Source organism: Ips typographus, linkage group LG8 (genome assembly GCF_016097725.1).
Source record: "Ips typographus isolate SLU linkage group LG8, UJ_Ityp_2.0, whole genome shotgun sequence".
In the NCBI taxonomy this organism is placed as follows: Eukaryota; Metazoa; Arthropoda; class Insecta; order Coleoptera; family Curculionidae; genus Ips; species Ips typographus.
Window position 1 is genome coordinate 3178330 of NC_138429.1, and position 27949 is coordinate 3206278.

The following is a 27949-nucleotide window of genomic DNA, read 5'->3' on the forward strand; positions in this document are numbered from 1 at the left end:
TTGGGATGTGTTGTCGTCTTCCTCGCTGATCTGACACGACTGTAGACGTATAAAACTACTTTAGATAGATGACGCTTCATTAACTCATGCTGAAACTATTACTATTGTTTTTTTTTGTGTTTCAGTACCTCACTAAACTTCAACTCAATGACATCGCTAACGTTGTACACTTTCTTGTACTTTCATATCTCCATGGATAAATTAGATGCCTAATTGTTTTCCAATCAGGAGAGATAAAATGCCTGAAAGGGGGGATTATACCATCCGATTACGGGATGCTAAAAACCAGATGATCTACAAGCTTAAAGACGGCGATAAATAAAACCGGGTGGGACACTTTAATTACAACTGGATACTTCCTTTTTCTTCTCAGGATAATTGCCTCTTCATGTTTAAGGTGCCATTATGAAAATTTTAATTTGTCATCCATTTTGTTTTGTTTCTTTGTTATTTCAGTTATTTCTAACATTTTGTCTTCTTTTGCTATAGGGATATTTGTATTTCTCCAAAATGTCTTCTTACACTAGGACATCCTGTATTCCAAATCAACGTTGTTAAAAAAGTTGGGTTTTGGTTTCAGTACTCGTTTTCCACCATTCACAAAGTCAGGTGTCAAAAAACATACTATGTACGGGAGTTGTCAAATGTCATTCCAATGTGACGTCATCTTACAGTTGGTCAGCTCATAGTCTATCTGCAAGTTTGATTCACTTCTTAGTGAAGTGTCAGATGACGTCAAAGGTCGCGTCAGGGCGTTGATGTTATTTGTTTTTAAATTTTCTTTTTGATACCCATTTTCTTCTTTATGCATGTTATCATATTGGCAAAGATGAATTTGTTTGTAAAACCTCAAAATAGTTCTGATAAGCTTTTCCTATACCAGGTTCTAAAGTTTCGCAACCACGAAGTTCTTTTTCTTTCTGGTACCATCTTTAGTAGTACCTCTTAAGTGTACATGATCTTTGACACTTTTTTCATTCTTTTGAGCATTTCTATGTTTGCTATATGGGCTGTCCATGGTATTCTGAGCATTCTCCTATACAGCCACATTTCAACTGCTTTCAGTCTTCTGTGAGTGTTCCAAGACGGAAAAGACACACCTATCATAGAGCTCAAGTTTGTCAAAAAAGCATTTTTAAAATTAAAACATATTTTAGATGCTGTAAGATATGAACGAAATGGTGTGGATCTCGTGTCGAGCGTTTGTACATTTCCTGTATTATTAACCTCCACGTGGATCCAACCCATTAAGCTAAAAACAAGTTCTGTTTTGACGAAATGAACCAAACCTAAAAATAACCGTTTTAATTTTAGTAAAACCGTATTATTTCTCCGGCTATATAGTGTGTGTAATCCTATCTGGATTTCTATGCGGGAGTTATTCGTTAACGTGGCACGTGGTAAACCAAATAGCGCGTTTCAAACACACACGTTATGTGTGCATCCCACTAAAAAAACTTTCAGGTTGAACGGCTGATTTTTGCAGTTTCTTCAAACGCATTATATTTACTCACCTTGAAAGACCAATCATTGATCTAAGGCTAACCTGGAGGTTAGATTAGGTTATTAGCCCTGAACAGCCTTGGAAAATATAGACCGATAATAGTGCGTGAAGAACGGTAGGCATTAGTGAATGTGGCAATCACCGATAACATTGGAATTGGGTTCGATGTTTGGTAAAAGGTCTAATCGTTCGTAATTCGCCATGTAACCAGATAATCATTTACATTACCGACAACCAGTTTCTGGTCCATTTCTTCTGCTAAACTTGAGAATGCAACGTTTTCCTATAGACGAAAGTAAACCTGAATCGTTTCCGTTGCAATTACTAACCAAAACTGCGGCTTAACAGGAAAGTAAACGTGTTCTACAATTCGCTTTTGTTTTGGTCCAAGTGAAACTAGATTAGCAAAATGCGGTGATGGACGTAATTAATGCGTGTTATAGAAAAGCGTCGAAGTTCATGTTTCACTCTGAATCATTCATTCAGGCTAAACAATGCAAAATTTACAGAGCACCCTTCAATGTGCTGAAAAGGGTTAGATTAGGGTTAATTGTTAGCGGAACAGTCAGAGAAGATTTATAATGGGTTTGTTATGCTGTTCTACAATTACCATAATAAGGGACAATTGGATGTTGTAACCCAATTTTATTAAATAATACTTTATCAATTACTTATTTTAGCAAGAACTGTCACTCCAGTTTACCAAGATTTAGATGTTATTTGATCTAGTGGTAGGTTATTTACGAATAGAAGAAAGTGTATGCCAGAAATTTAATATGAACTAATTAGATATCGACATCAGCATTTGTAGATTTCTTAGAACTTTTGGAAGCAAAGATTTGAGTTGACACCTTCAAGTAGTAATAAAGTATCATTCGAAATAAGTGTAAATTTTTTAGTATAGGAGAAAACGACAATAATTTTACATTGAAGAAGTTGAGCCTGAAATTATGTGGTAAACGATCGGGTTAAGGCACTGATCACACCAGCAAGTGTTAAACCTTCAAATTAATTCCCCCCTTATTCCAATACGGACGGTGGAAGTTAATGATGACGACGATACGGACGTGAAGCAGACAAAAGGAAGTGAATAATTGCGGACAAAAGGAATTATTTTCCGCCCTGTGCATTTCTTCCAGCAGTTCTTCGCTTTTTGGCCCTAGTCGATCCGCATCAAAGACCCACTTGACTCGTGTAAATCCGCTTAAAAATAGTGTGGCTGGGTGCGGGCGAACCGTAACTTCCAAGATAGTTGTGGCAGATAAAGAGATGGGATTTTATAGATTTAAATTAATATTCTAGTCGGTCGTTTCCCATAAGAACGGAAAATGCATCAAACAATGGGTGGTATTGAATTAATCACTCCTACCGTACAATATGCAAGTGCGTAATGTTAAATTAAACTCTGTATAATAAGTAGCAAACTATAATCTTCACTTTATACAAAAGTTGTTTAAACATTTCTGCTCTTTTAACCTTAATTTGGTGTAGTAGGAAACGTCGAAACAAGAATTTTTATTCAATTATTATTATAACTTTACCATTTGTTTATTTCGTGTTCGATTATATCAAAATGGTAACCATAACAAAAATGTGGTAATGGCAAGTTCCTTGTTTACGAGGTTTCGCCGAAAATTCGTTAATGAAATGCAATCATGGATGCAGGCATGTGGGTTAAGGTTGCCAACCATTTTTTTACTTATCATTATAACGATTCTTCTAGAATAATACAGCGGTTAGTCACGTCGTCTCTTCGGTTTATTTGTCAATAGTTTTCGCTATTATTTATTCTAGAAGGAAAAAAGTTCGAGGAATGTCGGGATTGTGCCAAGTATCCAGCACGACGTCAATATGTAAACATACAACAAGGAAAATTTATTGGAAACTTGGCTAAATGTTATAAATTGAGATTTTTGAGCAGGTTGTATCTTTAAAAATGAAAATTTAACTTGAAGCTTAGAACTAAAATGTATACTGAAAGATCAGCAATGAGCTTTCTTTATGAACAGTTAACAAACGTAACTTACTGTCATTTTGAATGTTTTATCGTTTATTTAATATTTAGGTGAATTATATGATAAAATACAGGTTTGCAATTGTTTATCCGCCATAGTTATACAATATTGTCCATAAACAAAGCTCTCGAATAAGGAAGAAATCATCTTAATTGAAACTGACCAAAAAAATATTGAAATGAGGAAGAGATTTGAATTTCCTAATGCAAAAAAAATCTTTTTTTTCTTCCCGTTAATAATAAATTTTCGAACTTCCCTGTTCGAAGGCATTTTCTTGTTTGATCTGAAGAGCAATTTGCTTCATCCTTCATTGATTATTCTCCAGTATTATGTTATTAGCGATTTTTTATAACTTTCCAGGTCGAAATGCAATTCGAGATTAATTAACTTTGCGACACGAGCATTGTATGCAACTAGTCAGGTACACCGAGTTTTTTAATAATTTTTAATTAAATGCCGTGAAATTTTGCACACTGATGACAGTTTTGTCGCCTTTTAATTATTGATATTCGGTGATTTTTACTCCACTTTTTTCCTCGATTGGTTTTAGTCTAAAGATCAATGTCATGTAGTATATGCGAATTGGAAATGGGAAAACAGATATTTTGTAATAGTTGGACAAAATAATACCATATAATATTTTTTCAGGTCTGGACGTTAATTAGCCTAACCGTAATTAGGCTGGAGGTTGGATAATTAATAAGACGAGGCGCGAATTACCCATAGCGGAAAAAAAAACTCGGGGCCCCATGAAGTGCGGCCAACCGTTGCTCGGTAAATAAAGCCGGTCTCTGCCTATTCTTCCTGCAAAAGTCGTCTAAGTAGGTTTGCAGGAATGCTGCAGCCGTCTGCCATTCTGCCTGGGGCTCCATACCAACCTTGAATCCGTTCGCTGCACTTGCACTTCCTTACTGCCAAGATGGCCACGTTGCCACATCTACTGCTAGAGAGCGAAAGCAGAACGCACGATTTACTAGCCTAATCTCTAGCTTAACCGTTAGCTAAATTATCATCAGTAATCGAAAGTTGAGGTAAGTAAAACTTAAAAATCTGTAATTAGTAAAGTTGTTAGACTTGCGAAGCTCTGAACGTATGTCACAACCAAACACCCCGAATTGAAAGTGATCTCGTGGTAAAAAATGTTGTGAAACCTCAACACTGTCAGTAAATAATGTTTCATCAAATCTAGTAGGTTCAGTACCCAAGTGGAAATCTGGCAACATCGCGAACACCAAACGGCCGACGACCAAAAAAAAAAACCTAGCCGGCAATAAACGTTAGTTTTCAGCATGAAAATTAAGCCGTGGAGTCGCAGCAGTCGATTTTTTTTTTTAAATCGAAAGCTGTTATTGGCCAAACGACGACATGCCTTTTATGGTCAGGATGAGATCTTCGAGTAGGCGAAAAAATCAACTTACCTTACCATTAGACTCACTTTTTATGAAATTTCTGAGCCAAGGTCACCCGGATTTCTGCACGGTTTTAACAATTTTGGGAAAGTGGTAGTGGCTTCAGAATTATAGGTCGCGCGGTGTACTGAACGGATTTCCCGCCTAAATAACGAACAAAGACAAAACGTACGTGGCGAGCATTGACCCATTTTCAATTAGCGGCGATCAATCACCTTTTGCTAAATGTAACGAATGGGACGGATAATCGATATAACAAAACAAGCGAAAAAATCAATTGGATCTTTAATTTTACGTTAAAGGTCGCGCCGCGACTTTGGACTACAAATCGTAAATAGTTTCGGTTCCGATTGGTCGAGCACCGTTTTTTTTTTGTTCATAAGTGTTGCGGTTTATGAGATTAACGTTTCGTTGCTTTTCTGCATTCTTGTTAGGCCAATTTACGAACGTCCGTTTGTCTGATCTAAAAATTTCAATGTACATCATCAGGATTAGTTAAACGTAGTAATAATTTCAATCTTTATCACTCCTGGGTACAAAATGTTTATACAAGTGTATGTTTAAAATGAAAATTAGTTTATTTTAAATGTTTGGACTTTTGATACGGATTTTATCATTAAAATGCCCTGGTTATATAATTATTACACACACACAGTATGTTTTCATGTAGTTTGAAGAATAATTAAGGATGCATTTAACTGATAATTACTAGAAGCTACATTTTTATACTTTTTTTGTAACCAACCTACCTCAAATAAACCAGTAATAGTTACAAAGTAACTATAATGTTTAAAATTGATAAACGTCATAAATGTTTTCAAATTCTCAACATATTTTGTTGTACAGTCAAATCTGTCAAGTATAAGGTTGCAGTGACGTCAAGTAGTCGTAGTTTACATAGTTACCTATTGTATTATGGATGCACTGAGAAAAAAATTATTTTTGAGCTAGACAAAGTTGGCAATACTGAGAATTTAATGTGAGGAAAATAGAGAGTAACTTTAATCAAAAGAATTAGGTTTTCCCAAGAAAAATTTCAATTAAATAAAAAAAAAAACAAATTAGTCAAGTAGCAAAGGACTGACGCTTTAAAGAGCGATTTATCGGAATTTTGCTGCCTCTAACGATACCAATTAGAGCGATTGACCACCCACACTCAATTCCTGACCTCTTTAAACGGTTCTTGCCGGAGGCCGTTGCGAACTTGATCCTGGTGTATGTTCGTATCCAGGCAACACGCTCCAAAGTTCCAGTTTCCCGGATCGCTCGCTCGATAATCAAGGTCACCTCTTCAGGGTCTCTCTCTTTTGCTACCTACGGATCACGACAAAAATAGTTTGCAACAGGGGAAAAGGTTGAAAAACGACAAGAGTATGTTTTATTAGAGAGGTGGAGAGAGAAACGTTATATCAAGAGGGTTGTTTGAGGGATCTGGAAATATTTAATTAAGAATTTGACCTGATGATCTGCATATCTTGGCAAAGATGGATTTTTGAGTGACTAACAAAGTTCATGAAGTCCAAACTGTTGATCCATTGAAATAGCTTTTTTAATTTTTGGTGGACTTGTCGTTAAGTTGTGCAACAGTTAAATCTCTGTCCTGGTGAGATGGTTCAAGCAAAAAATATAGAATTTTTTAGACAATTTTGATCCTCATGAATTTGTATTTTCTTCAATTCATACCAAAACTAGAAACGGTTCAGTACTGCAGGCAAATACATTTTTAGACTTCTTTGAAAGAATTTCCTTACTATAAACCCTTCCTCAGGTCAAAACACTACGAACAAAGAAAACAAATAAAAACCTAAAACTAGTCCTAGTTCTCGACAATAGAAAAATAAACAGGCAACTTTAATTTTACTTAATTTATGATAATTAGGTTTCGTGCAATTTGTAAAAGCCACAAACCGTTGACCTCTCTATTATACTTTTTTTGCATCGCCGCATAATTGAAAAGGCAGGTAGTCCCCAGGTTTTAACAGCTTTCTGGGGTTAACAATCGAAAATTACTTTATTTAAATTAATCGTTGTCTACGAAGTACTAGGCCAGTAACTAGTACGCGACCTTACAGTTTTGCCATTAGCTGCGGGCAGCGGTTTTTTTAATACAATCAGTATTTAAGACTCTTAAGCGCCACTAAGGGCTTTTTTTTTGGTAACAAATCGTTTAGTTCCTCCTCTTTCTCCCTTTTTTTTTGTCGTCCTCACGCCATGGGTCAACAGCCAAGCCTGGCTAGACACCCCCACCAAAACCAATTTTTGCTTAAAACGGAATGGGACGTGTCGTTATCCGACCCTGACCCGGATAAGGGCACACAGGGTTGTAGGGCCTATCCAGAAACGACAGAGCTAACCTTTTAAACTTATGACATAACCATACTAAATCACATTAATAAAGTTTCATTCTACTTTTAATGTACCATAAAAAGTAGTTGCCTGAGTTTTAATAAAATGTTTTATACTATTTAAGGCAACTCTAAACTGGCGCTACTGTCTTCAGGGAAAATCCCCTCCAGACCAATCAATCGTTGCTGTTCCTGTACTGGAAGGGTAGAGAAAATTGCTTCAGGCTAGGAAATGCGGTAAGAAGAAATTTGACACTGTAATTAATCGTGTCTGTTAATTGTTTGACAAATCAATAGAAACTGGAAGGACCTTCTAGACAGGGTGAAGATGTCAAGATTGTAAATCCGTCCACCCAAGCAATGAATTGACATTTTGTGATTGTGACAGAAGAACAGTTTCTAAGGGATGACCGAGATTTGCAATACACTAATTGTACTTAAGGTGAGTTAAATTACGGTTTACTTGATTTTTTTCTATTGCTACAGTGACAAATGAGAAAAAATAACGTAGTCATTTAAAAATTATAAATACAAACTGAATAATATTGACATCTGAATTCTTTGACAGTTTACGATTATTTTGACAATTGTCACTATTCTTACCGTTTCCCATACTTAAAACATTACGTAAGTAACAAATCTCACTTCTAAATATTTTTTTATTTAGCAACTTAATTACTGGTTAATCAAAAATTTAGGATATTTCTAAACATTGACGGGTTAAATGACGTAAAGAATGTAAAAGTAAATCTGTAAAAGACCGGTCGACCGTTAAGGTTTTCAAGTTAAACGATCCTTAAAACGACAATTTTGCAACGCCTCGTGTATTTGAAGATGTCCTATTAGCTCTATAAAAGGCCTAAGAATGCAATTGATCTCATTTGGTGGATAAATGTTTCTAGGCAAATTGCGCTAATTAGATGGGTTGCAATTAGTTTGCCCGTATATAAATAGACGTTTGCGACATCCGAATAATTGTTTTTTGCCCGTGTAAATATCAATAATTCAGTTGCCCAATTTTTTTTCCAGTCTCTTCTTCGACAGCATCTGGTTTGAGACCTTTTCAAATGCGTTGAGCAATTCGGAATTCTTCGGGCAATCATTGTCTGTTGTAATTAGGCAATCGATCATGTGTCGACATTAAGTTTAATTTCATAAAAAATCAACGCGTTAATATCTTCACAGTAACTCTCTATTTGCGTAAATGTCATGCCCAAACTGTCAAAACCTCCTTCTAATTTTCAGTGAGGTATTTCATTTGGATTTTACGTTTTCATGTACTGTTTGGTTAAAATGCGACAATCTGACTTTTTTCGGCTTCACAGACAAAAAAAACTCGTCTCAAATTTAAAAAACGTTTTGGAAAGAGGATACCACAACTAGGTAAATTAGGTGGGTAATTACGTAAATTTCGATCATAAATAACGACTTTTTTTCCACATCCCTACCCAAACATGTGTTTCTAGTTTGAGAATCTAGTAGTCGTGTCACGTCTATTAAATATTACGCCCCCAAATTAGACAGGGGGGGGCGCAACCTTTAACCACGTTTTCACGTTCCGACAAGGGCAAAAGTTAAACTCTAAAAATCCGTTTTTTATGTTAACTATACAAGGGGTGGCATCTGTGCTCCCCTAAAGGGATTTGAGTTGGAATTTGACACAGTTGAACTGTCAAACGATGTAGATAAATAAAGTAAAGTTTAATCATCTTTTTTCTTATAAAATCCAAGTGCGAGGTAAATAATAATAATTGAATTACTCGGTCGAATGCGCACCGCTGTCAAGTGCACCATGCGTTACTTACACGCCGATTAGCCAGAAGTTAGATCTGGTCGGAAGGAAGGCCAAACTTAAAAACAAAAAATTGCACCTGCAAGCCTGATAGTGGTTATAGCAGGCCACGATTTGTTATTAAATAATTGATGTAGTGTGTGTTCGTCATTCCGGTGCGCCTTGACACGCTTTAAACTTTCCTGATTTAAAAATCCGCAAGTCCGGTTGATTTGACAAATCTGCTAGTGGTTTCGCAATTCGCAACATTATGACTCACGCAAAGGCTATTTTAACCTTATAGAACAGTAACGATAATCAGTTATAAACAAAATGACCTAAAATAACTTCCGAAAATAACTGTCCAGTGAAAACGTATGATAAATTCGAAAATTGGGGCCGGGCCAAAGCGGCAAACTTACATAAATTAACAACATTGCAACACAAATTGGGCGACATTTGCAATAATAATAATTGACCCACATTACCGGGGATATTAAAATTGGGACCGCTCCCAAAAATTTAGTTATCGGTGCTTGTTTTAAATATTAATATGTATTGGTCGCCAATTTCACCAGATTTACTTATTACATCTGTTCACCCTGTAGGCGCTCAATTACTTATTACGTAAAGCATTCTTACATAAAACTTCTTGTGTGCGTTTAGGGTTATGTTGATTTTTTCAAATATATGGTCAGTAATTTACTTCTCAACAGTGTTGGAATGTGTAAAAACTACCCTCTGAGCTGTGTACGTAAAAACACATTTTACGCACCTGTCCTTCGGATGTTCCGAAAGGGAAAAGGGCACTCTAGAAACAAACAGGACGACGAAAAGCATCAATCCTGCTTAGGCGTCTCTTCCTGTCGAAAACAGCGAAATACTTTAAAAAGGGCCACTTCTAAAAAGAAAACACCGACGCGAGAAATTTTTTCTGGGCTTTAGGGGGTTGGTTTTTTCGTCCCTCGGGCTATTTATATATTTCCTCCCCCGATGAGCGTTTTGTAAACACGCGTTTCGGAAACATTAAATCCCTATTTTATCCAAAAAAAAAGATGGACAGAAACACGCACATGCTGAAATTAACGAGTCGCGTTTAGGGTGTATTTTTTATTATCTGTTTATTATTCTTCTTATCTGTTAATGTTACACTCATATGTACTACAACATTATAATAATTTCTTGTTTTGGTCTCTGGAGGGCAATTTCACACGGTTGGCTTTAAAAGCCCTTGAGAGGATAGTTATAAATGTGTAAGGTGTTGGGTGTCCATTAGAAACGAAATGAATTCCTCTACAAGTGGATGTTTTGACACTTGATACCCTTATTATAGGTCAAATTAGCGCTATTTAGGCGCCAGTCTACAGGTGTGGAAAATTTTAAATTATCCACACTAAACTATCAGTTTGAAGTGATGTTTGTATATGACAGTTGGGCACAAAATGTCACTTAAGACGTTAGATTGGACTTTACAGTTGATTACTACTATATTGTCTGAATTAGGTACTTGATCAAACTAGCATGTCAAATTATTCTGGTCTTAAACCTTCTCAATATGGTTTTTCAATTCTACGTCGTTACTTTTCTCAATTATTAAAATTCATAAATCAACCAGTAGTGAACATAGTGAAAAACACACATCATCATCGATTGTATGCAAATCGTGATCGTTTTTCAAATTCACACTTTCTCAACCAATTTTTAAAACAATCGATTTCAATATTCGACAACGTCAAAGGGCAAACGCCATATTGATTTTTTTTTCTCAGCTCTATTGTTTTCGCCATTAATTGTAGTTATTATTATTATCACTGATTAAATAATATTAATATACTAGTGAATTAATTAATTTATATGGATCGGATGTCAATTATTGATAAATCAGGGGAATTAAATTTTTACGGGAAAGTGAAAGTCTTTACTGGTTAGAATTTTACAACTAGTTATACAGAAATTAAAGTAGTACTCTCTAGTGGTTTCCGGGAAACGGACGATTGACCATTTTCCTCTCGACACTTACAGATTAAGTCGTTTCTATTTTTTTTTCACTTTCTAAGGCCATTTTGTTTTAATGTTGGTTGAGTTTAGTCTCCAAGTCAAAGGTCGTCAATTTGAAATTGGAACATACACGTGGCGACCTCAATTCATTTGAAACAATAGACTGTTTTATGATTGTTCAATTCCAACGCTTTGTTATGCAAATTTCATAGTAGATTAATGCGTTTCAAATCAAAGTTTCATATTTCAAAACACACTAATTGTAAAATCTTTAATACGCAGTTAAGAAGACTACACAGTCACTAAATAGAATGAAAACAACTGTGTGAAACCTCAAAAATATGAAAAATGAATGAGTTGATTACGTATACTATGCAACTACAAAATTGTGACCAGTGTGATTACAGTTAGGAGTAAACATAGTCAAACTCACATCCCTTACGGAATTGTTTAGATTGTTGTCTAAATTTGGAGGGTCGTTCAACAGGGCACAAAGACACTAACGACTACGTTTACACTGGCTGAAAGTCATAGATACACTTACAGCAAAGTTCAACAAATAGTTAAGCCAAACTTATGTACCATATAAGTGCCTAATGTGCACCTCTATAGCAAATCAAAGTCAGTTATGTACTTCTCCATTTTTCTAAAATAAGTTGTGGGGAATAATGCAGTTATAACTTTAAATGCTAATGTAGTACTGCATTGTTGTGTAACATTGAGAAGCTAAACATTATACCGCATTGGAATTCCACGTCGCATAATCCAGACTGGATTCCTCTATAAATCAAACTGTTTCAGACTCTGAGAACAGATTTTTCCAGTTTTTTTTTATCGCTTCTATTACCAGCGGCGTCTACCGCACCCTTTCCTCCCCCGACCACCCTTTCATTGCGCGTCCTTTTTTAACGCGCGTCCTTGACGCCCTTAACCTTCACCCTCAGCGACGCCGGGCGTCGGTCGGGACCTACCCCAACTCATAGAAGCGGTCGAGTCTAGGCGCCGCTTTTCAGGGTAAAGGTCCGCATAATGAAACCGTCTGGAACTCAAAATTTTTATTATCAGATGACTGACACTTCGTATAGATTGTTCAAAACTAATTACTGACGTTTGAATAATGTATACGATATATTTGTAGTAGCTTTAAATACACAGAACTGACCTACAATGAAACTTTAAACGAAGACCTTGACTTTGAAACTCATATTAAATTCAACGTGTTTCTAGAAAAAGCAATTTAAAATTTTCGATCGATACTCGGTTAATAATGCAACACAACCGATCCAGATGTTTTCATGTTCTCGGGTTTGGAAAATTGACTTAATTTACTCTAGCATTAAAAGCCTTTCCGGATAAATATTTAATAATTTCATGAACCTTTCTCAGACGTCTAAAAGTTACTGTAATCAACTCAGGAATTGGTCCTTTTCGGACGAAAGGAAAAGTTAAGCTTTGGTGTGTAGTAAATTTCCGAAAATCGATTAGGACCGTCTGGCTTCGGTAAAGTCGACGTCCTAATACGATTTAAGCTCTGGAATGGGGCCAGACGAATTTTAAGTGGTTATCCCCAATTTCCATAGTTCCCAATCTAAATGGAACTAAGAATGTCTGGAAATTTCCAAAACCCAACCACGTGTATTTCTTTGTTGGAATTAAAGACTTACCTGAAGAATATTTGAAAAACTCAACAGTAACTTGACAGTCTTTACCTGAAAATAAAAATAAAAACGTAATCAATACTAAATCAATCAATAAATACAGTTACAGTGTTTGATGCTAGTGAACAGTTAAGCATACATTTAAAGTTAAAGATTTTGAGATTTTGTAAAAAAAAGTGTGATGTGATGCCTACGGTGTTTCAAAAGGAACAAAGTCTGGTTATCTTGGTGGCCGTTTTCCTCCATACCACATAAAAATTACCAATTTTGGTTCAATTTCAATTTAATGTTAACCCGGGAAATCAGCAGTGACACACCCGTCTTGATCGAACAGGCAGTTTTGCGATATTGCGTACTTCGTCCTACCCACACAAAATCGATAATGCCGTTTTTTGCGTGTTTACTATCTTTAAATTTCTCGGGCAACGCACGGTAAACAGCTTTTATTCCCTTGTTATAAAATGGTAGAGGGAGAAGGGGTGGAAATGGGTGGGTAACCACTTAAATAAATATCAGTTTTATTAATCTTTACGTTATCCAAAGTGTTCAGTCTTTTAATTATTATTGTTCAAACACGATTTTAAACTCTGACTCTTTGAATAGGGTAAAATTAGAAACTTTGTATTGGTTCTCAACAGAACGATTACTACCCCCTTCTTTACCCCCACCTTCCAGCGGCCACCTACGCGTTTCTAGATCAACAGAAACACCATTTCCTGTTTCTGCGCATGCTCGACCTACCTCAACTCCAAGACTGGTGCGCTTTCGCTTTCACTTTTCCGGGAGAGTTGCCTCTTTTCCCCACCACGCCCTTTATCCACTTACAGGTCCCTGTTTTTGCGTTTTACACCCAGTGGTTTAAACTTTATCATCAGTAATTCTATTAAACGTTCAGTTGTCATGTCAAACATTTTAGAAAAATTTGTTGGTCTCTGGATTAATAACGTAGTATATAACAAACTAACTAACGTGGTAAATAAAAAATGGTGATAACTAAAAAAAAAACCAGAAAGTCATTAGAACGAAGATAAGAACCGCTAAGAATGAGTGGCTGAAACAACAGTGTGAAGAACTAGAACTACAAAGAATACACGATGACTTCAACCTACACAGAAAGATAAAAGGGACCGCAGGAGTATATAGAAAGAGTCCATTCTCTAATGTAGAAAACGATCATATAAAAAATGTGTGTAAAATTATATGGGAAAACTATATTGGTAACCTTTTTGTCAATGAAAGACCTGCTGTTGAAAATGTAGACGACAAACACCTCTCGGGACCTCCCATCACAAAAGAATAAATACATCCAAAGATAGAAAGGCGATTGGCTCAGACTGCATACCTGTAAAGTTGCTCAAACTATTGGATGACAAAAGCATCACAATTCTTCAGACGATATTTAATCGAATCTATAACACAGGCGAATATCCCGCCAAATGGTTAATATCGAATTTTGTCCCCTTGCCGAAGCATTAGTTGCGACTCAAGTACTGATTCAGAAATGCAACGATCAGAGAAAGGACATAATGCTGTGTTTCATCGATTAGGAAAAGGCGTTCCAACATCATAAACTGATCCAAATCCTAAATAGATTGGACATAGACCAAAAAGACCTAGCCTTTACTGGAACCAAATGGCTGAAGTCAGAGTTGGTAACGATCTCACAGAAGCAAGACCAATTTGTAGAGGGGTCAGACAAAGGTGTGTTCTCTCCCCACTTCTCTTCAATTTATATTCTGAAGCCATGTTTCAGGAAGCCCTAGAAGAACGCAACAAGGTGAATGGTGTATGGGTCGACAATATTCGTTATGCGGACGACACAGTTCTAATTGCAGATAACATGGAGGATTTGCGAGTTTTTTCTTGGGACTGTCGGGGAATACAGTAAGAACATGGGCCTCAATATCAACACGAAGAAGACACTCAAGCCTAACATATGAGAATCAACCTATAGAGCGAGTAATTAAATTTAAATATCTAGGAACGTGGCTGTGTGAATTTTGAGCTTTCAACACTGTAAAGGCCAGTTGACATCTGTCAAAATCAGTCAGTGACTGTAGTTTAAAACGTTGAAAATTTGGTAAATTAATTTTAGACAGTTGAGAAAGCTGAAACTATAAGAACCAGGTTACGTGACTTTGCTAATGCAATTTTGAGCTTGCAGCACTTTTACAGCATCATTTTACTTAAATGTTTTAAATTCTAAATTTTATCAGACAAATTTGAGATTTTTGCCCGCTGCGTTTCACCCTCGTTACCCTGACCCTCTCCACTTTGTCCCCACCCCTCTCCACCAGGTGGTTGGGGGCGGAGTTTGGGGGATGAATTTGTGGGGTAGTTCGCCCACGATCGAACGAGGACGAAAGGTGAAGGTCAGTGGCCGCCAGCGGAACAATTCGAAATGTTGTTAGAAGGGCGGAAAAAGTTCCCCCCTCCCGTTCCGAGACCCCCTCGTTCAAAGTATGGGGGGGAAAGGGGGTTTGTTATGAAACAAATGAATTTTCCATGGACGGTGATTTGATAAAATTGATTGGTTTTTCAGTTATTTTTATCGACAGAATTCCAATTTTAATCTTGTTCTCATACAAAAAAGCATTGCTGCAACTGTCATTACAACTGGCAAAATAATAAGCAATTTGAACACTATAAAAGAAGAATATTATAAAACTTCTCGTACAAAATCATCGTTTTTTTTCAAATAAATTATGAAAAAATGGCAGTACCGAGACTTACTCATAACAGACGATTTACGACATTGCGTAACGCAAGTACGTACCGGAGTCTGACATAAGGTGTTAGCCTCGGCACAAATAAAAGACATCGACTGCGTTTTTAATTCGTTCCACGTCTACATCGAACATTAAAATCGCCAATGTTTGTTACGTACGTACGCGAGCTTTAAATGCGACTTGATTTGCCAATTTTGGCGATCCGATTGACCCAAAAAAAAAAACCAACGACCGACCACTTTTGTTCTTTCAGATCAGGTCCGCCAACTACTATTACAGGTGTGCCCTTTTCAGTTTTTTGAGTCACTCCTCGATAATTGAAAGGAACTTTTTGTTTAACGGCATGAGACCTCCAGGACAGTTGGTACTCCTAGTAAAATCCAAAGTTTGAATTTCTTTTTGACCGAATGTCAAATCTAAAACTCTAGAAAAATGTCAATCCCACAAACGTCATATTCTCGACCTACTAACATTACAACCAAGCAGGAATCTTGCAATTTTTATCTATTAAACAACTACAGGTTTGCACATACAGAAAACAGGGTATTTACCTGGTATTATAGAATCGTTATTGACTTAGTTTTGAGTTCGATAAAGTTGGCAAAAATAATTTGGTATTCCGGTTCGGTTTGCGCCTGCAAAATGTCTGTCAAGGTGAACCGTGTATGGGTGCGCGAATGAATTAAAAAGATCGTTGGCATTAAAAAAAATTACAACTTAAGTTTCGCAATCCTCTTTTGCTACGCACATTTTAGGGTCAACCAGAACACCCTGTATCTTCACCATCACATAACAAGGATTTTCTTGCAAAAATTTCTCCATTATCGACTTCAATGCCGGGCATAATTTCCTATCGATCTTAACCTAGAAAACGCAACAGGCGCATAATTGCGGTTTCACTTAATTGCAATTAATAAGTTCTAATATGAACGTGGTGTGTGTATAAATGAGCAAAAAGAAAAGGAAATTTACCTTCCTTCAATGAACAATATATGTACAAACTTTCGATAGTACGGAACCATGAAAGTTTATGGACTTTTATGCGTTTCAATGATTTATTGTTGAGAATCACGACTGAAATTCTAATTACTTAACTAGCTTTTCCTTAAATGGTTAGTTATTCTTTCACTCGTCAAGAAATCATTCTGATCATTAGCTTACACAATGAAGTGTTTACTTTCTTTGTATTAATATCGAGAAGCAATTTAGATATTGTTATTATTGCTGTTGCTGGAATTGTATTAACCATGAAGGAAATAAGTAGAAAGTTGGAAAATTGAATTTTTTGTGGTTACTAACTATTGTTTACATGGCATTTAAAAATCACGGTTGAGTCCTAAATTATGACAGTTGACAGATGTTTAAGCTATTTTTAGACACTTGATTAATATTGCTAAGCTTTAGTTGAAAAGTTAAATAGACATCAAGCAGCCCGATTTGCTATCGAAAGTATTTTCAAATAAAAAGATTCTCTTAAGAAGAGAAAGTTTAAAAAAAATATAAAAATATTGTAAACACAGGCAGTTCACAATCTTTTTGGATCTACCCTATCCACGGATTTTCTCCTGTATAATAAAATGATAAGTTATTTTTTGGTTAATTATTCAAAGGGACACTGAATGTTGTCACATTTAAATAAATCATTATCATTATTTGACTGATGTATAAAACCAACTGTTTTAAGAACAAATTTAAGACGTATTTTGGCGTCGTGTTTACAATATCTGTCTCATTTTAACTCATTCCGATAAAACAAGATAGCCTATGTTACTATCGTGAATTCTGGTATCCCTTAAAGAACCCCGATTTAATTTTGCCTCCATATCCAAATGTGTGGTTCCTAAGGTTGCCCCTAGATCATCAGATAAATTTTCAAAAGTAATCAAATCCAAATGTTCGTTTCACATGAATAAGGAATGCCAGGAAATTTGTATGGACTAAATTTCTAAACCGTTACGATTCAAAATAAAATAGACTAGACAATCTTCTACCCTAACTTATTTACAAAACTTAAAACTACTAATATTCTACTCTGCCAGAAGCGAAACTTGAACAGCTCAAACGTAAGCTGTTTCCAAAAATCTGCTTACCAAACAACGCCCTTTCAGCCTCTTTAAAGGTTTCTGTCCAAATGTCTGAATTACTGGGGGAAGTACAAACTTGGAGACAGACACCATCAGTCGAACACGTTTCTCAGCCTCATCAAAGCTTCTTCTAAGTTTTTTCGTTTTCTTTTACTATTTTTGCTCTTGAGAAGTTTTTGAAGTTTTTGTTTTCAATCTGACTGATTTTCAACATTTTTTTTTAAATGACGCCACCACTTACACCTATGGCACTTTTAATTAGTTTCGCTCATGGTCTAAAACTATTTATAAAATTAAATTAAATTTAAATTTAAAACTAAAAAACCTCGAAGACGTTAAATTATGTTGTAAGACTTTATATTTAATTTGCTCTTAAAAAAAGCAAATTTCTATTATTAATTAAAAAGGCGGCTAGGAAATTAAAAAAAAAATTGTCATATAAACTTAAAGAAAAATCATTGTCAAACATATACAGAGGACAAATTGTCAAAATTCCATGGATAGAGTAGATTCCAAAAGGATCCTGAACACACATGGCCGTAATAATTGAGCGCATTCACCATTTGTCGTTAATTTAGCTAAATTATGTCCATAATCACGTGACACTGTTTTAAATCTGCGATCTGACGTGATTCTATGATAACTTAAACGGTTAGAGGCAAAAGAATTTTGTGTGACATATTTACCTATTTAAATCGTTTTTCATTTTAGTTTATTTTCAAGCAAATTAGTTTTTTTTTATTTTCATAAAGGTTGGGAGCTTAAGTACAAATTTCTTTAATTTTTCTTCTTAATGCCTTCTGATCTCTTCAATTATCTAAAAAAATTGGAATATCAGTAAATTGGTTCTAGTTGTAGTTTTTTTTTTAAAGTATTGTCCAATTTTGCAATAATTGTATTATATGAGTCTATGGCCGAGTAGATCAATAAACTAGAATCAAACCAATACCATTGCAACATCAACATTACCGTCCAATTAACTACGGATAATATCCGATAATTTCTATAGCAGAATCGTTAAGAGAAGCGAACCGCCATGACCCGATTACATCTTCAGCGTTCAAAGATCTTCACTTCAGAACCAACTTGTATTTATTGGGACCGGGTCGAGGTCTGTCAAATTGTTGCAACTATCCGTAAAATTTCCGTAGAGGAACAACGATTATTACAAAACTTCTATTCTTCTAAAGGATTATTTCTTAAACTACATGGTAATTGTATTGCTCCTTATGGTGGTATTATGGGGTCGAGTGTGGAAGGTGTGGCGTATCTATGCTAACATAGTATAAATTAGCAACCATTTTGTTGGCAGGCGCATTCACCACGACGTTCACACTTAACCTACCTTTCTCTACTTTTGGCGTGAGCGTGGCTAGGTTTCTTCCTTCGTGCGTGCTGCGGTTCGAGCTTTGGTCGCTAGGTGTCGCCAACTTCTCAGCAAGAATCGGATTGGCTGCCGCTATAGTAAATTTTCTTCCTAATTCGGCTATCGTTGGCGACCCCTGCGGTGAATCTGGGTTACTAACTTGGTCGTTCGAGATCGTGTTATTGTTTTCTTCTTGCTGTAATTAGCACCAGTTTAGTTAAGCTCTACTAGATGGCGCCACCGTAGTAAAGTTTTAGAGTTGGTGGCGACATCTATACGTGACTAAATGAGTTTGTGGACTACTCACTTTAATGTAAGGTGTATTATTAAATTCGCTCAAAATACTTTCTATTTCGATGGCAGTGGTGTCGCTTAAATGCTTAAAAATATCGTCGGTATCACCGATTGTCCATTTTCCGCGGTATTACCGCTTGGCACTAGATTGGTAAGATCTGACTGGGATAATTCGCCCAAAGCTGCACTGGTAGTAGTACTGGTCGCCGGCGATTGGGTTCCGATCGCCACTGATGCGTCCTTTAACGTTACCATTTTACAAATACATTTACTAAATAATGCAGCATACTTACTTGTAAACAGGATGAAAGATCAACCATTTTAACCGTCATGATCACTGCTCCACAATAGATCGTTGTCGATAAAGGGCATCGCCAGTGCAGACATTGAATATTCTTGCCCCCCTGCAAGGGGCAATACGTGGGGGCTGATTTTCGACGTTGTTTTAACTATCCGAGGGGTAATTGACAACCTGGTATCAGAAGACACCTAAAAAAGAATTTAGTTAAAAAATGTTTCATCAATTATATACACAGTCACGTGATATGATCTGGATTTCTCAATCTGACAGTTGATCACATGACAATTTTATTGGCTAGTTTGATATATCTTTTGACATACTCCGAATAGAATTTAGCAGTGTTGCCAGATATTATAGTTATTGTGATAATGTGGTTTTTTTAAGCAGCTTACCTTGAAATATCCCTATGGATCTCGAACCTTCTCCAACACATGGAAACTGATTTTTGGTACTTCTGAAACAAAAAAAAAACTAATTGTAGAGAATTGTAATTATGTAATCTATAACTGATTAGCGTAACGCTCTAAAGTGGCAAACGCCATCTTAAGAGTATTGGTCCAATTAAAAACTACCACAACAAACTTTCCCAAGTTAATGATTCTGGTATGCGACTGAATTATACATTCTTATGGCTGATTAATTACAAAACTAGCAATAATCAGCGATGAGAATCGAAGCGGCTTCAATTAAAAATGGGAAAAAATTTATAATAATTGTTATAAAAAAGGAAGTCGAATTGCACTTATATTATATCAGCGGCGGTCGTGTTACGCGACTTTCACTTGCACTTTTTCTGCCCAATTAAAGTTCATTTCACTCTGAATACACGCGCGATTTTAAGAGAAAGCTTCAATGGTGATGGTTATGTGAGAACGTAATCGTGTCATTGAACTTTTCTACACAATAACAATATGGTTTGTTTATATCAGTTCAGTGACCCTGTCAGTCAACTTATGAGCTGCTGATGATGGTTTAAGAGTCGAAACGTTGATTTCACGGCACATTTTTATATAATAATGGCCACGTGATATTGTGTCAACAGTTGGATAGGTATACAAAATACTGCAATTATTACTGGAAATTAAAGCAACTAAGAGATGCTGATGTTATGGTGAAGCCACTTTATGTACTTACAAGAGGAATAGTCATAGATAATGCAGTATTTCAAAAATAATCTTAACACTTTAGAAGAATCTGACAGTTATCACGCAACTACACCTGACAAATGTCAAGTTTTATGGCGTTTTTGATTGGCGAGTTTAGTGCCAAACTCATGTATCTGTATCCTGCTCTATCTAATGTCATTAAAATAGTACGGTAATACATGAGTTTTGCACTAAACCTGCCAATCGAAAACGGCATAAGTCTGCTTGGTCTAGCGAAGAATAACCGAAAAAAACGTATTCAGTGTCAAAAAGTAATGATTTTTGTTTAAAAACATGAATTTGACATCTGTCACTTATCCATATATTTCCTATATATTTCTTTAGTTCAGTTTGTGGCATTTGGACTTAAAGTCATCCACCCTCCCCCCAGTTCTCCTATAAAAGTGTGCAGTGTAACAAATCGTTTAATTTAAACAAAAAACTACATAGAAAATTATTTTGGTACAAACGCCATTCAATACTGTGCACCAACGAAAGAAACCGCATCAAAAACTGTACCGTCGTGACTGCGTTAACGTGCCAGAACATTGGAAAAATATTTCTAATTTGTCCACGGTCCCGTAGAAAAATCCTTAATTGAATTAGAATCGGATAACGGACCGATTAAACATATTAATAATTTTTCTGGACTTTCGCGTCCGGACCCAGTCAGCTGTTAAAAAGGGGGGCCTATTATTGGCGATTGCAAACCCAGTAGCTTTACGAGAGAAACTGTTGAAAAAAAAATCCAGTTATTTAGCCGCTTTTGTGAAAGTAAAATTAAATTACACGCTGTTGCGTAAGGCTTTCTCTATTTTAGATTCCGAAGCGGGTATTATGCAGTTCTGCGTGTTTAAATTATTTGTTTACGTTAATTCCTCGTTCGTTACGCATGACAAAAAAATGCAAATTACAACCGGTTGTAGGAAGTGAACTAGAGTTTCTTTTGCGTTTTGTCGGTTCGTCAGACTGATTAATCGCTTATGAAATGCGTTAATGCACCACTGTTTTTGTTATTTTATTGATACAATATATCAACAGTAGTTTTCCTAGCTAGCTAACTAAAATTCAATCAAAGAGGCGTAGAGCATGTTGGTGCACTCAGAATTCATTACCGAACGTAGTAATAGCATTGAATGAATTTTGACAGATCACAGACTGTCGTTGCCTGGCAACGGGTAGACCTCACAATTGTGCATCAAAATGGCTGATGAACCAGGTTCGTCGGGTGACCAAACTAGGGATTCCACCCAAGTAGACGACAAACTGGACATTTACAGTGAAAAATTCGATCCGTTGGCCTTCCTGCAAAGCGATAAAGTGAAAGTACCGCGGCCCAAAGCCAAAGTGTTCGACAACATCGCCATGTGGCATACGCACTACCAGAGAGGTTCTCAGGACGCACCGAAACGGGGTAAAAAGACGGAAAAAGAGGCGGTTCCGGCCCGTAGATGGTTGCCACATCAATGTAAGTGTGAATTTTGCTATTTCCTGTTTTGCAACCGTATTTAAAGGGCGCCAATACGTAGTTGTACAAGTTTTAGATAAGTGAGGTTATGTGCGTTTGTTTACTATTTGTGCCATCCCATAAATGCCTTTTATTTACTTTTCCCTAGAGTAATAAGTTTCAGTTAATTTGAAAATGCCTTAGGCATATAAATCAACCTCTGTTTGATAGCATTTATATTCAACACAATGCTGTTTTGTAGTTAAACTAAGAATTGATATTGTCAGGATCTGTTGCAACAGGTTGTTAGAATGCTTATATTGCAAGTTTGGAGGTTCTTTATCTTTCAGGTTCAGTATTGCTACTTATAACTTAGCATAAGAAAAGAAAAGGTTAGGAAAGTCTGATTAAGCCCCACACTTGAATTTATTTGAGTTGGCTTTGTTTTGAAGTTTGAAAAGTGTCAAATTGCAGAATCTACTTATTATTTAGCTAATTTTTTGTGTAGGTTTCATTAAACACAAAATAAGAATAAATTTGTATTTAATCTGAACTGTACTATTTGGTGAACATGGTTTGCTGTAGTTTCTTTTATTGAGTGTGGGAAGGCAAATTTAATTTTTGCAGTAAATAACCAAAAGTTGGTCATGTAACTTCTCTAAGGCCAGGTAAATAATATTTTTGTCCCCCAGGAAAAATCTATAATAAAATAAAACTGTGCCTCATTGTTAACTGTCTTTAAAAAAATTTTAAATTTGACCATACAGGGTGTCCCAAACAATTATAATTCACATACAGGGTCCTATATGGATTTGGATTACTTATTTTAGTTTGAGTTATCAAAGCACCCAAAATTTACGCCTTTTTCCACGTTATTATAGTTAACATGATATTTTGATTATTTCTACATGCACGCCCCATAATGATACTACAAGGCATTTGAGATTTCCAAAAAAAAAAGTGGAAAATGTTACCGACGTTGCCAATTTTTCCTTAACACACTCTCAGTGACTGTAAGGGTCAACGTCTCCTAGATAAGTTCGCTAACATAGTCGACGAGGTTTTACTCTTAGACCTGTTATTACTACTAACTAGGTAATAATTTGTTTCCCATTTAATTTTTAATCCTTATCTATAATTTTGTTAAATTAATTTAAAGCTTGTGTATGAGTTTTAGTTGGTGAGTAAAGTGGGTATATGCACCCTTTAATTGAAAACTACTAAACCCTTTATTCTTCTAATTGAAATACATTACTCGAACAATGTTTAGACCTCCAACTCTATCACGTCAATACTTTGCTTTTTTAAAAATTACCTGGCTCATTAAAAATGGTTTTATGCTCTAATCTTTTGGGTTCTATTTACGCTCAAATAAAATAGAGCTAAAACTTTCTTGCAATTGAATAAATGGCCAAAACGATACAGTATCTAAAATGGTGGTTGTAGTAGACTAAGCTGCATTAAACTAGAACTAAGCCTGATTACGTCGTCGTTGAACTGTGACAGTTTGTCCGCCGGACCCCCGAGGACAATGACTCCTACCTGTCAGCTACTAAAAATGGGCTAAAATTAGATGGTAATATCTTGCGCCCACCATGTGGCCCACTTTACAGCACAGAAGGAGATTCTATTAATAAATCCCGTGAACGATTAGAAGAAGAAAACGGCCTTTTAGGCTGTTAGTTGTGGGTTACTCCTGCAATAACTACACCGAAAATACAGGCCAGTTCAGTCACTCAAGTTACTACTACATGGTTTTATACATTCAAGCTTTTATTGGAGGCGTGGTGTGCATGATTTTGTGGGCGGAGCTTGGTGGGCAGCCACGCCCATTTTAGAATTGTCCACAATTGGAACAACACTATTATTTTGCTACGATTATAGGCCACAAATCAACCAAAGATAAAACTCCTCTTATTCATCAAGTATTGACAAAATAATCAGATCATAACTTATATTTTGCTATTTGTGTTCAAGCCACGCCTTTAATACACATTGAAAGGCGGGGCGTCATGTTCCTCCACCCTCCCCAGACCAATCACAACTTTTATTGATACTTTTTCTATATTTTAGTGCCCGTTGTGTCCAAACGACCTCAAAGAGCCCAAAAAAAACGTTTTTACAAGGATGGAATCTATTAAAGGTCCCTTAGCGCGACTCACCTCTTACGTGGAGGAAAAGACCCGAATCAAGGTAAGATACACGGTGTGACACATTTAAGTGAGAGTGAAAAAAAATTGAAAGTTATTGATATGCGTTTGCCGTTCAATTTATATCCTGCCTGAAATCAACCATTAACCTTACGCCGCCGTCAATTTGTTTTCCTCGTTCGTGTGTATCACTTGGCGAAGGTCGCTGGTATTTTTTTCCATTCTGGCTGTGTTTGTTTTAGAAACCTTGATTTCGATAATGGTATTTCTAAAATGGCTAGCTATAGGTTTTGTTGCCAAATATCTCACAATTAATGCGGCTTGAGGAATGCTAACGATGCACATTATTGTTAGTAAAAGCGAGAAATGTACATAGACGATTTACTTCCTAGATGATCTAACCGAAGGATTACCTATACATTACGAATCGAAGTGTACCGTGTAAACATATCCGTTCGAATGCCATTATCATTGCGCTATGTGTAATATTTATTAGAATGGCCTAGTGGTTCTCATTGACGTCTAAATATGGATATATTAGATGTTTTTTTATATTTGTTACATTTCTTGTGCGTTCAGTTTTTGTTTCTTTATTCAGGAGGCAAACTCACCACAATTGATTAGTGGTTTCAGGAAATTAAAATTTGTTGTCAAATTATGACAAAATTTGTAATTATTAATACATTCCTATAAGATCAATATGGTAGGTTAGATTTATTAAGTCATATTCTGCCCTTATTGTTGATGGTTGGCATTTTGGCCCCACAGAAAAAAAATTACAATAAAGTTCTACTTGTGTAATCACCCAGTAGAAGCATTAAAGGTTACAACACATATAGTCTATTTAAAAACTAGGAGGAGCGAATGAAGAAGCCTGACATTCACAAGCAAAAGTTACCAAAAAAAACCTCAGATTTTATTTACTGGTTTGAGGGACATTGGCAGTTTGTTGATGTTTAGGTTAATTAAATAAAGTTATATTGCATTACACATTAATTTAGAGTTTTATTGAAAGTTTAACTAACATGAACATAAATGCTAAGCTTAAATTTCCAGTCTCATTACCTGCTTCACTTCACTTATTTTTGATATGTACGGTTTTTGCATCCGGGTCTTCATTTAATATTTGTTTGTACATATTCACTAAAAATTGCCTTTCTTCAGGATACAAAAGGGTCTAATTACAATAGCCTTCGCATTTTGCTGGGCAATTATTCACATTGGGGTACTGGTTCTAGTTGAATACATTATTCAGAATGGATATTCAAGTGGTGTAGCATCAATTCCCACATTACTCATATTTAAAATTGTTATTCCATATAATAATTGTTCATTCATTACTAATATTAGTAAAAAGTAGATTAGAAGTAATACATCACATCAATAACCCATTTATGGTAATCAAGTTTGTAGGTTGTAACTTTGTAGTATTTTGTACTTAATATTAATACATACATATGAAATATGTATAAAAGAACAATATTGTTGAATTCGCTATTATTAAAAATTACTTTTTCAATTTTAATTTATCATTTATATTCAATTATTGGAAAACGCTCGTAGAAAAAAAGATGTTCCTATCACGTGCGTAAAGTGCCTTCCCCGCACTCGACTGATGTGTGCTCAGTCAGCGTGCGGGAAAGTATCACTTTCCGCACTTGTTAGGAAAATAACTATTTTGTGATATCAATACACTGCCAAACACCTTTATACAGACTGAAAAACAACTTTAAACACCAAGAAACTTAAATACTAGGATGCTAAAGCAACAGATTGACAGTGATTAACTTGAAAATTCTGAGCCGATGTTTTTTGACATAACCTGTTTATTTATGATTTCAGCTGTGTAAGAATTCCTCCTAGTTTTTAAATAGGCTATAGGTACTAACTACTACTATAATAGTGATTAATATGCTACATCTCAAGAACGATCTGTCGTTCCATGTTCCATATGTTTCAAGCAAACCTTGAACCACATCGACTGGCTACTTTATTTGAAGATATATGTAGATAAAAGTATTGAATAACAGAGTGGTTCGTAGAGAACAGGAAGATACATACAAGTTTTTCCCATAATCCTAACACAGCTCTCCCATAAAATTTTTCCTGAGTAAAAGCTGCGTATACGGTTTATTGGGACACTCTGTAGAGTACATTGTACTGTTTTCAAATAACTATTGGATTTTAAAACACATAATCCTAACTCAGCTCTCCCATCAAATTTTTCCTGAGTAAAAGCTGCGTATACGGTTTATTGGGTCACTCTGTAGAGTACATTGTACTTTGTTTTCAAATAACTATTGGATTTTAAAACACGAACTGACTAATTTAGATGCTGGTGACGTAGAATGTATGTATTTGAAAAATAATCGTCTAGGCTGGTAACTATTCCCCTCGTATTTTATCTATTTACCTTGCCGCCGGTTTTGACCCTGGCGTTGACCATGATTACTATTCATCCGTAGTAATTATTCAATTATTGTTTTCAGGAAGGTTTTTGCATTAATGAATGGACGATTTTTAATAATTTAAATATCAAGTATAGTTCCATCACTTTCCTATTGATTTAAAGGACTTGGTGGATTGGATTGGTTGAACCAAAAAAAAAAACAAAACAAAGTCCAACCTCAAATAGCAGGCCTACCCACAGCAGGGCGATCGTAAACAGCATTTCATCAAAAATTCAGTGGGCAAGGCTGAGACCGCCATGGTCTGAGGTGTGAAGACCTTGTATTATGACCTCGTTGTAGACCTCGACGTAGCAAGGTCCATCGCGAAAGTACTTCTCCGTTGACTAACCCAGTGCACTACCTTGTCGACGATTACGCCCGAAATTTATTGTAACGCACTTTTTACTCTTTGCCAGCCAATAGATAAAATAGTTATTTAGATATTTGAATAATTAAGCTTCACCATATTACTTAGTAGGTAATCACTTTAATGGTGTTGTATTTGAATGTCAGGGTTGAATGTTAGTTGATCTTTTCTACGGTAGCTAACTCAAAATCTAGACCGTAAAATAAAGTTATTAAAACTTTATTAATCATAAAAATGGTATTTTTTAATAACAATCATCAACATGATTAGTCATCATTATCACTTGTAGGTTAATTATTACATTGTGATTGGTTTTCGACGTAGCCAATTTAGAAAGAGTTAATTTCGTTTGTCCTTCCATCGGCGCTGTTCACATTATTTACTTTTTGCAACATTTAATTCCGAAACAACAGTTACACTAAGGAAAACTGTGTAATCGACTTGCTTTCGCCAACAAAAATTGTTTAGCCAAAAAAAAATAGAAATTGAAACTTGATCAACTACTTTGATCCAATACCACCATTACGCATACCTGTTTTTGAGCAAATGATTAATTTTAATTATGTTGTAACAAGTTTGAGGTCATCATCATAGACCAATCAATGGTATCACTTAAATTTTAACTGAACAATCTGATAATTGAAATTTGAACCCTTAGTTCCGGTTTTTCAGTGTCTCTGTTATTTTTCGTTTATCACTCCAAGTACTTTTTTTACTGTTGTAAGTTTTAAATTTTATGAGTTCATTAATTCAGTGAGGAAAAAATGCTGCAGTTGATCTTAAATTATAAAATTATAGAACAACAAATCAGTCGGCTTGAGATAGTACACAAAATCTTAAACATGTCTAATGAAGGAAGTATCTTGACCACCAATCAGAGTGGATCTTCTGGTTAAGGATTTGACACATAGTAATA

The 27949-nt window shown here is 35.7% G+C and overlaps 2 protein-coding genes and 1 long non-coding RNA gene across 3 annotated transcripts in view; 1 reads left to right on the top strand and 2 right to left on the bottom strand.

Annotated features, from left to right (window-relative positions):
* Positions 1-20626, bottom strand: part of Eip74EF (Ecdysone-induced protein E74) — a 43163-nt gene extending 22537 nt beyond the window's left edge. The window contains 7 exon segments of the mRNA XM_081984732.1: positions 18859-19075; positions 19187-19281; positions 19284-19413; positions 19467-19496; positions 19498-19662; positions 19867-19928; positions 20609-20626. Of these exon segments, the coding sequence (XP_081840858.1) occupies positions 18859-19075; positions 19187-19281; positions 19284-19413; positions 19467-19496; positions 19498-19560 (535 nt within the window). The 5' untranslated portion in view covers positions 19561-19662; positions 19867-19928; positions 20609-20626.
* Lsm11 (U6 snRNA-associated Sm-like protein LSm11) overlaps positions 1-27949 on the top strand; it is a 62078-nt gene that overhangs the window by 17412 nt on the left and 16717 nt on the right. The window contains 7 exon segments of the mRNA XM_081984744.1: positions 4168-4293; positions 4345-4550; positions 7399-7510; positions 7571-7715; positions 21770-22087; positions 24140-24171; positions 24173-24259. Coding sequence (XP_081840870.1) covers positions 21823-22087; positions 24140-24171; positions 24173-24259 — 384 coding nt within the window. The 5' untranslated portion in view covers positions 4168-4293; positions 4345-4550; positions 7399-7510; positions 7571-7715; positions 21770-21822.
* On the bottom strand, positions 10156-17761 carry LOC145732459 (uncharacterized). Its single transcript, XR_014179015.1, has 3 exons — positions 17520-17761; positions 12707-12751; positions 10156-12650 (listed from the first exon to the last, which is right to left on the bottom strand). It is a non-coding gene; the product is annotated as an uncharacterized LOC145732459 (long non-coding RNA).